The sequence below is a fragment of the Solanum verrucosum genome, unplaced genomic scaffold (assembly GCF_900185275.1).
Source record: "Solanum verrucosum unplaced genomic scaffold, falcon-dt-bn FXZP01000103.1, whole genome shotgun sequence".
NCBI lineage: Eukaryota > Viridiplantae > Streptophyta > Magnoliopsida > Solanales > Solanaceae > Solanum > Solanum verrucosum.
In genome coordinates this window covers 6,639,716-6,650,166 of record NW_026020048.1, presented here as the reverse complement: position 1 = coordinate 6,650,166, position 10,451 = coordinate 6,639,716, and the positions used below count along the sequence as shown (strand labels likewise).

The 10,451-nt window shown below is 36.0% G+C and overlaps 3 protein-coding genes across 3 annotated transcripts; 2 read left to right on the top strand and 1 right to left on the bottom strand.

Annotated features, from left to right (window-relative positions):
- Nucleotides 1-229: 229 nt before the first annotated feature.
- LOC125822494 (AAA-ATPase At2g18193-like) lies at nucleotides 230-2,125 on the top strand. Its single transcript, XM_049501895.1, has 2 exons — nucleotides 230-1,219; nucleotides 1,328-2,125. Exons 1-2 carry the CDS (start codon nucleotides 230-232, stop codon nucleotides 1,880-1,882), a joined length of 1,545 nt encoding a protein of 514 aa, XP_049357852.1. The 3' UTR covers nucleotides 1,883-2,125.
- Nucleotides 2,126-2,717: 592 nt separating this feature from the next.
- Nucleotides 2,718-6,582, top strand: LOC125822125 (disease resistance RPP13-like protein 4). The gene is made up of 2 exons (XM_049501496.1): nucleotides 2,718-2,901; nucleotides 3,750-6,582. Exon 2 carries the CDS (start codon nucleotides 3,798-3,800, stop codon nucleotides 6,342-6,344), a length of 2,547 nt encoding a protein of 848 aa, XP_049357453.1. The 5' UTR covers nucleotides 2,718-2,901; nucleotides 3,750-3,797; the 3' UTR covers nucleotides 6,345-6,582.
- A 531-nt stretch (nucleotides 6,583-7,113) lies between these two features.
- LOC125822295 (transcription factor bHLH110-like) lies at nucleotides 7,114-9,635 on the bottom strand. The gene is made up of 7 exons (XM_049501683.1): nucleotides 9,505-9,635; nucleotides 8,674-9,220; nucleotides 8,406-8,555; nucleotides 8,154-8,219; nucleotides 7,934-7,999; nucleotides 7,762-7,821; nucleotides 7,114-7,230 (listed from the first exon to the last, which is right to left on the bottom strand). Exons 1-7 carry the CDS (start codon nucleotides 9,612-9,614, stop codon nucleotides 7,135-7,137), a joined length of 1,095 nt encoding a protein of 364 aa, XP_049357640.1. The 5' UTR covers nucleotides 9,615-9,635; the 3' UTR covers nucleotides 7,114-7,134.
- Between the last annotated feature and the right edge of the window lie 816 nt (nucleotides 9,636-10,451).

Below are 10,451 nucleotides of genomic sequence, written 5' to 3'. Positions count from 1 at the left end.
GTAAATAATAATATTCCAGCTAACATCTACCCATATATTCGTGGCGACCAAGTTTGCTCGTTCATCGCCCAATTTAGTTGTTGAAATCCTCAAGCTTCCCGCGTATAAATAGTCTCCACCTATCCCTGTCCTTCAAAATCATCCTGTCCATAATCCATCGGCGACCGGATTTCACTGTATTCCGGCAACCCAATTAACATTTCAATTCCCCTAATAAAAAACGCCGAAAATGTACGACGTCTCAAAAATGCAGAACACAGCATCAACTTTATTCTCGGCGTACGCTTCTCTTGCGGCGTCGATGATGCTTGTTCGCACGATGGCTAACGATCTCATCCCAAAATCACTCCTGACATATATCCAATCAGCTATCAGTTATCTCTTCACTCCACTTTCTACCCAACTCACCATCATCGTCGATGAACAGTGTGGAATGACCCGAAATCAAGTTTATGAGGCCGCCGAAATTTACCTCCGTACCAAGATCGGTCCAAACGCCGACAAAGTCCGGGCCCACAAAACCCCTAAACAGAAAAACATCAACGTGAGCATAGAGAAGGATGAGGAGATCACTGATGTATACGGCGTCGTACAGATGAAATGGAGATTGGTTTCTGTTGAGCCTCAAGAAAGACATGGGTTTACCCCAGAAAAAAGATTTTTTGAGCTGAGTTTTAATAAGAAGTTTAAAGAAAGTGTTTTGAATGAGTATTTACCCTTTGTGTTGACAAAGGCTAAAGAAATTCAAGATAATGATAGGGCTGTGAAATTATATACAAGGGATTGTCCTTGTGGTAGTGATGATGATGGGTATGGGTATGGAGGTGGGGGTGGTGGGGTTTGGGGTTCCATAAATTTGGATCATCCTGCAACTTTTGATACTTTGGCTATGGAACCTGAAATGAAGAAGATGATAATTGAGGATCTTGATAGATTTGTAAAAAGGAGGGATTTTTACAAGAAAGTTGGTAAGGCTTGGAAAAGAGGGTATCTTTTGTATGGACCTCCTGGAACAGGGAAATCTAGCTTGATTGCTGCCATGGCCAATTACTTGAAGTTCGATATATATGATTTGGAACTCACCAGTTTGTATTCTAATTCGGAATTGAGAAGAATTTTGATTTCCACTTCGAATCGATCCATTATTGTGATTGAAGATATTGATTGTAGTGTGGAAATGCACGATCGAAATCTTGGGCATCAACCCACTGACACTAAGGTTTGACTTTATTCCTCTTCTGTTAGTTTTTTTTTTTTTTTTTTAAAAATGTTTAATGCTTTAATATTGAGTCAAAATCTCATTGTTATTTTTGTGTTTCTTGTGCAGATAACGTTATCGGGTTTGTTGAACTTCATTGATGGATTGTGGTCCAATTGTGGGGATGAAAGAATTATTGTATTTACAACCAACCATAAGGAGAAGTTGGACCCTGCTCTGTTGAGACCTGGTCGAATGGATATGCATATTCATATGTCCTATTGTACTAATCAGAGTTTCAAGATTCTGGCTTTTAACTACTTGGGTGTATCTGATCATAGACTATTCGGGGAGATTGAAGGCCTAATCAAGAATGTAGAGGTTACCCCTGCAGAAGTTGCAGAGGAACTGATGAGAAGTGAGGATGCTGAGGTTGTCCTTGAGGGAGTGCTTAATTTACTCAAGCGAAAAGCGGCTGAAGCCAATGAAATCAAGGAGGAGAAGAGTCCTAGCACACCAGAAGACAATGACAAGGACGATATTGAGGATGAAAAGGTTGATGGAGGTGAGATTCAAGAAGCTAAAAGACTGAGAACTGAAGTGTTGGTACATACTTTGAGAAACCAAAGGAGAGGAAGAATGAGAATAGGAAGACCGAATAGAGGACGAGGGGCGCGTTGGTAAGGGTAAAGGAAGATGGGCAAATGTAGGTATTATACTAGTGCAATTTCCCGATGCTTAATGTGTAAACGTATGCACTTTTCACTTGTTTTTTTGATCAAATATATAAGTGCACGGTAACGAGTAAAGAAATTTCTTAACTTTCGAGATCAGGGCAATTGGCAATGCAGATGTTTATTGTAACAAGTTCTCAGGAACTTGTCATGGTTCTAATGTTATCTTAGTACAGTATTACTAGCATTTTTCGAATCAATTGTAGTAGTCACTGCAGTAACGACTCTTAAAACATGGTCAATTTACTACTGCTGAGAAATGTAGTAATCCAGTAACTCTTAACCAAGACTATAATTTCAGTCCTCCAACTACCAAAATTCAGCTGCTTTCTTTGTCTCTTTTCACATTGGAGTATTGGACTAAAGATATTTTAAGAGAAAGGTTAACAGTTTCATTCTTGCTTCTTCTTTTTAAAATTATGTACTTGTCTAGATATGGTTAAGAATGAGTAATTAGAAAATTAAAAAAGATATGAGAAACAAAATACTAGTAATAAAAAAATCTTGTCAAACTAAAAGAGCTTATAAGATGAAATATTTGATTTTGAACCCATAAGATTTTTTGGCATTTAGTAAATACATAAATAAATCAAAAGTGCTTACTATAAGTTAATTAATGTAGGTGTTTAGCCACTAATATCGAATTCTATAATTAAATATGCGATTCATAAATATTACTCCAATATTGACTACTCTATGTCAATTGAAATTAGTATTTTAAAAAATCGAAAATTTTCAATATCCTATCACACTTACAATGTCGACCCGTTGGTGAGAGGACCCATTTGACTTGGAATGATTCTTGGAACCGTGTTGGCCCCCGTTTCACTCAATTTCTCATCTTCTTCCTTTACTCATTTTTCAGTCTCTCTGTTAATTTCCTCCTTTTCTTCCTCCTTTTAACACTGCAACTTTGAAAAGTTGAATTTCTCAAGCTCACAACTGTGGCAGCATCTTCCTCTTTCACAAGTAAGCGTCTCAATTTTCTTACCAGTCCTTTTTTCCTGAACAATTAATTTGGTCTTCTATTCTTGTTAACGTAGATTATCATCGAAAATTTGACTCTAAAAATTACTCGTTCTTAGGTGTTTTTTTTAGTATAGAACAGCATCAAGATTCGGTTGACTTGATTGGCAGAATTATAGTACATATATAGATTATGATTCGGTGAATAATAGTATATGGGTTGTTATGTGATAACCCATGGAGTAGTTTTTACTAAAAGATTGGGGATTAGAGTCCAAGTCTAAGAATAAGTTGTAGTATTAAATTTGTGTCTCCTTCATTACTAAAACAAGGCTGCTTACTTAAAAGGGTAATTTTTAGCACCATTTTAGGTTCTTTTATTCAGGTATTGCTAGTAGTACATTTATTTTTTCTTCATATACTATCCCAGATATTAAAAAAAAAACTAGATCCGGGTTATATATATTGTTAATGTGGAAAATAAATTGAACCAGAAATTGTATTACTAGTTCAATCTTGGGATTATATTATTCTTACAAGGTAAAACTAATAAGGCGTAAGTGTGTGTCAAGAAGATATCATAGTCCTTGACAGACTTAGATGTTTCGTTTTGTTGGAGGTAACACTTGATTGCAAAACAATATTCATGTTCACTACAACTACAACATATCCAGTGTAGTCCCACAAGTGGTGTCCAGGGAGGGTAGGATGTAGGCGGACATTATCACCACATTTGTGGGGTAGAGAGGCTTTTTGCTGTTTATGAAACTGGCAATGTGAAATCAACAGTATATCCTTGAGTTCCTCCGCACTTGCCCCCTAGCAATAATTTGTTTCTTTGGTTTTATCAGGTGAGCCAATTTCATTGGGCCGCATTTCAGAAATTTGAAGCAGAAGAAATGGTGGATGCAGTGGTAACTGTATTCTTGGAGAAACTTCTAAATGTTCTCACTGAGGAAAGCAGATTTCTAAGTCAACACAGACAACAGTTTGAAAAACTGAAGAATGAACTGTTATTCATGCAAAGCTTTCTCAAGGATGCAGAGAGGCTCAAGAGGAAACACACCACTCTTAAAACGGTCATGGCCTGTTTGAGAGACTTAATCTTTGAAGCTGAAGAGATACTGGAGGACTGCCAGAATCAATCAGCAGATAGTGATGGGTCTAATAGATTCTCAACGCGCTTACATCCCAAAAGGCTATCTCATCGCCATCAAACTGGGAAGCGACTTGCTGAAATCAATGACAAGATCTCGGAAATAAAGCAAAACATTTCGACATACCTTAAGGTGCCACTTATGAATGAAGGAAGTATGGAGGCACACGATAATCTAATGACAAGATGGACTTCTCCCCTTTATGACCACACTCAGGTAGTTGGTTTGGAAGGTGACACAGAGAAGATAAAGGATTGGCTATTTGAAGCAAGTGATGGTTTACTTGCCATTGCATTTGTGGGTATGGGAGGGCTCGGGAAAACCACTCTTGCTCAGAAAGTCTTCAATGAAAGAAGCATGGAGAATCACTTTGAGAGGAGAATTTGGGTGTCTGTTTCTCAAACATTTACTGAGGAACAAGTCATGAGAAGCATATTAAAGAGTTTGGGAGATGCATGCATTGGTGACGACCAGAGTGAATTGTTAAGAAAAATAAACCAGTACCTTTTAGGAAAGAGGTTTTTGATTGTCATGGATGATGTTTGGAGCTTGGACAATGCTTGGTGGCAGAAAATCTATTCTGGACTACCCAAAGGTAATGGGAGCAGTGTTATTGTAACTACGAGAAATGAGTTAGTCGCTCGCAAGATGGGAGTCACAGAAGCAAGGACACACTGGCCAAAGTTCCTCAATGAGCACTACAGTTGGTTACTGTTCCGGAAGATTGCATTTGCAGCAACTGCAGGTGAATGCAATTTTCCTGAATTGGAGGATGTGGGAAAGGAGATTGTGGAAAAATGCAAGGGTCTTCCATTAGCAATCAAAGCAGTAGGAGGAGTGATGCTTTGTAAACGACCTTACTATCATGAATGGATGCGTATTGCAAATCATTTCCGCGATGAATTGAAAGAAAATGATGACTCAGTGATGGCTTCATTACAGTTGAGCTATGATGAACTCCCTCCATACTTAAAATCCTGTTTCCTTTGTTTTTCACTCTTTCCTGAGGATTGTGTCATACTTAAAGACCAGCTGATCCGTTGGTGGATCGGAGAAAGTTTCATCCCTCTGAGAAGTGGTAGGTTATCAACTGAAGTTGGAGAAGATTGTTTCTCGCAACTATCCAATCGATGTTTGATAGAAGTTGTTGATAAGGCTTACAATGGTGTGATCCATACTTGCAAAATGCATGATATGGTTCGTGATTTGGTGATCAAAATTGCGGACGATGATTCATTTTCCACCCCATCTGATGTAAATTGTCGGCATTTGGGTATTAATAGTGCGATGAATGGGAAGCAACTACTGAGCAATCGAAAATTACGAGCACTGCTGACAACCACCAAGAGTGGTGAAGTAAACAAAATCTCTTCTGATATTGCCAAGAAGTTCTGCAATAGTCGACATCTTCAGGTACTGGATCTGTCGAAATCAATTTTCAATGTGCCTCTTTCAAGTTTGCTGGAAGGCATTGGATCTGCCAAACAGCTTACTTATCTCAGTCTAAGCAATACACACCCGTTGATTGGTGTTCCAGATTCCATATCCAATCTTGAAAAATTACAGATTTTGGACTTCAGCTATTGCCAGAATATGAAAATGCTCCCCTCTTGCGTTTTAACATTTGTGGAACTAGCTGTTTTAGATTTGAACCACTGTGGGTCACTTGAGTACCTGCCAAAAGGATTGAGTAGGCTTTCCAATCTTCAAGTACTGCTTGGATTTAAGCCTGCAAAATTAAGCCAGCCTGGAGGTTGTCGTATTTCTGAACTCAGAAGCCTTACTCGACTGAGAAGGCTCAGTTTAAGACTAACTCAGGATGAGGAGATTGGCGATGATGAGGGGAACGCACTCATAGGTCTCCAAGAACTTCAATTTTTGACAATAAGTTGCTTTGACAGTCAAGATGATGGACTAGTCACAAAACTTGGTAAACTTTATCCCCCTCGACAACTCCATGAGCTGATTCTCAAATTCTATCCAGGTAAAATAAGTCCTGAATGGCTTAACCCCACATCTCTCCCCATGTTGCGATATATGTCAATCATTTCAGGTGATATGAAAGAAATGCACGAGAACTTCTGGGGTGATCGCAGTACTGTTTGGAAAATTGAGGGGTTAATGTTGGAAGCTTTAACTGATTTGAGATTGGAGTGGTCAGCAGTGAATCGAGTGATGCCTTCGTTAAGAATACTCAAGGCTAGCTGGTGCCCCGAGTTAGAGGTATTTCCAATTGAAGATGCAGGATTCAGAGGGGGGTTATGGAAAAAGGAAGAACATAGGTGCTGACAAGAGACACTTCAACTCAATAATTACATCCTGTTTTATATCTTGTTTCCATTCTTTTGTGGATCTTAATACTTCGTATAAATATCTTGAGTTCATGATTATTTTTTTTCCTCCAGCTGTAAAAGTTTAATTATTTATCCAGAGATTGAAACATAAGCTTCTTGGATTTTTTTCCTGTCAATGCAATGACAGATCATTATTGTATAATCTCATACAAGTAATAACATTTTTCCACTTAGATTTCGTTCACTCTATTCCCGTCCTAAAGTTTTGGAAATTACAATAATAATACAAGAGTGTTTATTTCTCAGTACCCAGATTTTTCTACATTTCAGTTATTCCCTCCGTCCAGCTAATTTATGTGATGCTAGGTCTAAAATCCTCTTTGACAATTCGTATAGCTATGAATCATTTCATTAAGGATAGAAACGAAATTTTAAAGTCAAATTATTTCTAATTATAAAAGGATAGACGTTCTTTTTTGGACAGAATAAAATAGAAAGTGTGCTACATAAATTGGAACAGGCCGATGAAGAGAGTACAAAATAGAGCGGAGTGATAAGTACCTCCTCCAAATCTTAATTTAATAAAGAGCACAATGGACAACGCTCAGTATAGGGAAAACGCTATTAATCTCTAAGCGATTATTAATAGATATAGTATGTCGCGATAAACATTATCTGCATGACTTTAATTTGGGCATGAAAAGTCACAGTAACTGTACAATTTATCCTACCCACCATATGCTTCCACGAAAGTTATAATTAATGGAGTAGTTGTCCAACGTTTCTCAATCACAGGACGGAGAGATGTAAGAAGAAAAAGATGTTGGCACAAGACATAATCCTCTACTCTCTAGATCTAGCACTGCCTGTATGCTCGAATCCTGTTACACCAAACACCAAATGAAAATTTGCTTTCAGAAAATTATTCAACTATACAGTTGCTATGTAATTTAATGCACTAACATGTATAATTATTTATACAATTAAGTCACTCAGTTATAACGCTACTCCCTCTATCCCAAAATACATGTCAGGTTTCGTCCATTTAAAGTTATAATTATACAGTTTTGTTACCCTAGTTATGAAAAACAGAAGATTCAGAGAAAATTACAGCCCAATACCTTTGGATCATTTAGTTTACAAAATATATCCATAGTGTATACTTCGTACTAATATACATATACTATTCATATATGGACATATATCTATCTATATATATAATCAACAATACTTATACGCACCATATATACTTCAGTACTCATGTTTAGTAAACTAGATGGCCGGATAGTATATATTGGTAAATATACCTAATATTTAATACAAGGGAAGTATGCAATATATATAGCTCAAAACATGAGGTCCGGTCTTTGAAATTATTCCTGTATATTTTAACACATTAATTTCTCACTTACCTTTAGATTTATGTGATGGAGCTTCCTTTCAGTTGATTTCGTATAAGGCATGCTCAATGTCTGCATAATTATAAGGGATTTTTTTATATGAATTATCCTTTTCCAGGAAAACGAACATCAAGATGAATTCAATAGGAAATTAATAAAGCAGAATGAGTATGTTACCACTTACAAGTATTTGGTCCTGAAGGAACTGAATATAGCCAATGGCTTCTGTTAATACTGATGCAGTATCAGTCTGCATATATCGATCATTGTGAGAGAAAAGAAAGAAAAAATCAGCAAGGTACAAACATTAAAATAATACAACTGTTACTCTCCTTCAGCCAGTTTTTGCGTTTTAGTGGATATATTCTGATGATATGTACTATTTAATATAATGGAGTATATACCTTGCCGAAAGGTGCCACTAATCTGTGTAGAGCTGAAATCCTGTCTCCTAGTTTTTCCTTTCTAACCTGCTTCAAAACAACATCTAATTTATCTCGAGATCATGCAACTAACAACTTCCAACTTTTTAAATGAGACGGTTACACACTTCAACATATATCTATAACGACTTTGATAAGAATTTTTTGATTGTTATGTGGGAATTTTAATTATATATATAACTTCAATTTCTTTCCTCTAAATTCCTTTTTCACCTTAAGCATTAATGTGCTTGGAGATTGCGATGTAACTCGAGGCTTCTTTGATGCTTCTTGACATGGAGTAGCTTCATCTTCAGCAGAATAATTACATCTCTTTGCTTTTGAAGAGACTCCAATATTGTTCTTCCTAACATTTGATGTGATCTGGTGAAAGCAATTTAATTAATTAAGACCATTATATATTAGTGAAGGTAAATAATTAGCAGCAAAGTTACTGGAGAAATTGAAGTAAGAAAAAAGAATTAAGCAAGAAGGTCCTTACTTTGTTGGATGATGGAGTATGGGCTAATTGTTGTAGAAAACCCGAAGACATCCTGTCTGTAGAGAAGCAATTAGTATTACTATCATGGCCACTCATATTGTTCTTGAAAGTTAGTCCATTAAATGCTAACTTCAATCCCTGGAAATCTGAATTTTCCATATTATGAGTAGTTGAGAAATTTGCACCTAAACCGGAAAAAGCAATGCTAGTTTTATTAGCATTGTTCATGAACGAATCTTCGGACAGAAGATTCTCGTTCAGATCAAAAGCATGTTGTTGTTCGTTTTCAAAGTAACTTTCTTTGAACATGTTGTTACTGATCAAACCATTCATATCTTTCATTTTGAGGAAATAATCATTGGATATTATGTAGCCACTGGCCTTGTTATTTTTATCATCCAGCTGATCGTTGGATGATTCATGATGTCCGTCGTGGTGGAACATTGAGGTGTTCATTAATGGAGATGTATCGATGCCTCTTTTCCACATGAGCTCTTCTGACTGGATCCTTTTCATGTGTCCTAGCTTGTAGTAATATTCTTCTTCCCTGGAGTAATATTACAGATGAGACCAATAAACCCTAAAATTCAGGACCTCTAGAGTCCACTTCTTACGAGTGAAAGGCAACAAAAATAGTGAAGACTACTACCATTAAAGCAGTTCAAGTAAAACTTGTTACATGTGAATTATTTGACTTGCCTCCTGTAGGAATTGAACCTACAAATTATTCTGAGTAACCAAAATCTTTCGTTCATTGATTAATCAATAAGACTTGATCATACTCAAAGCAAAGAAGATGGAAAGACACATATTAATAAATTAACAACTTACGAGGTGATGCTCGAGTTCCAATCATGTATAGTTGAAACTCCAGAACTGAAAAAGGGATATCCAGCAAGCTGTTGAAGTTGATGATGATTATAAAGATTCGTAGAATCCATGGCCAAATCTAGAATATGATTCAATTAAGGGAAAGACAAAAAAAAAGTTGTTGAATGACTAGGTTTAATTTAGTTTTTTCTCAAGGCTAGTATAAACTTTGTAGAACGTATATTTGCACGCATGGTCGGTTTAGTTAGGAAGAGAGAGATTTGAAGGGAATTACATAATAAACACAAGAGAGACAAAGGAATAGAAGAGAATTAATGTGCACTGAGATGAGTGTATGTCCCTATTCATTTTTGCTAGCAGGCTATTCAATGATGGCAATCTCAGAAAACATGTGCAATTATAAGTTTAGAAGCTAAGCAAACTAACCTTTATATATATGGTGGAAAGTGATGTAAATATGATGTACATATATATACTCCATTTATATATATATATATATATATATATATATAGACATATTCCTTGTCCAAAAATTAAACGAAAAAAGGATCAAAACTGCCCTTAAATTATACGAAATTGAACAAAAATATCTTTGATTAACTAAGATATGTTCCTCTTTTTTTTTGTTTTCTCTAAGGAAAAGTTTTATAACAATCCCAACATTAAATGTTTGGAAAATGAATTTTCAGCATAACTCAAATCCAGAAGATATATAGCTCATAAGGATACCATGTTAAGAAAATAATTTTATGGGTTTAACTCAATTCAAATAAAGTGATGATTGTCCAATATAATTTAAGTAGATGAAAACCACTTCTAAGTACTCCATCTAATGAATTGAGTTTGAATGATGCATGTATTGATATGTAGTCGTCCTAATTATAATTATGTCACTAGAAAATTGTTACGGCTACCAATATTAATTAACAGTACTAGTTTATGCTTGC

Bases quoted from the DNA above. Each gene is read 5' to 3' on its own strand.
- LOC125822494 (XM_049501895.1), top strand. From the start codon at position 230: ATGTACGACGTCTCAAAAATGCAGAACACAGCATCAACTTTATTCTCG. The intron at 1,220-1,327 runs GTTTGACTTTAT...TTTCTTGTGCAG, and splicing joins ATCAACCCACTGACACTAAG to ATAACGTTATCGGGTTTGTT.
- LOC125822125 (XM_049501496.1), top strand. From the start codon at position 3,798: ATGGTGGATGCAGTGGTAACTGTATTCTTGGAGAAACTTCTAAATGTT.
- LOC125822295 (XM_049501683.1), bottom strand. From the start codon at position 9,614: ATGGATTCTACGAATCTTTATAATCATCATCAACTTCAACAGCTTGCT. The intron at 9,221-9,504 runs GTAAGTTGTTAA...ATATTACTCCAG, and splicing joins TGGAACTCGAGCATCACCTC to GGAAGAAGAATATTACTACA. The intron at 8,556-8,673 runs GTAAGGACCTTC...TGCTTTCACCAG, and splicing joins ATACTCCATCATCCAACAAA to ATCACATCAAATGTTAGGAA.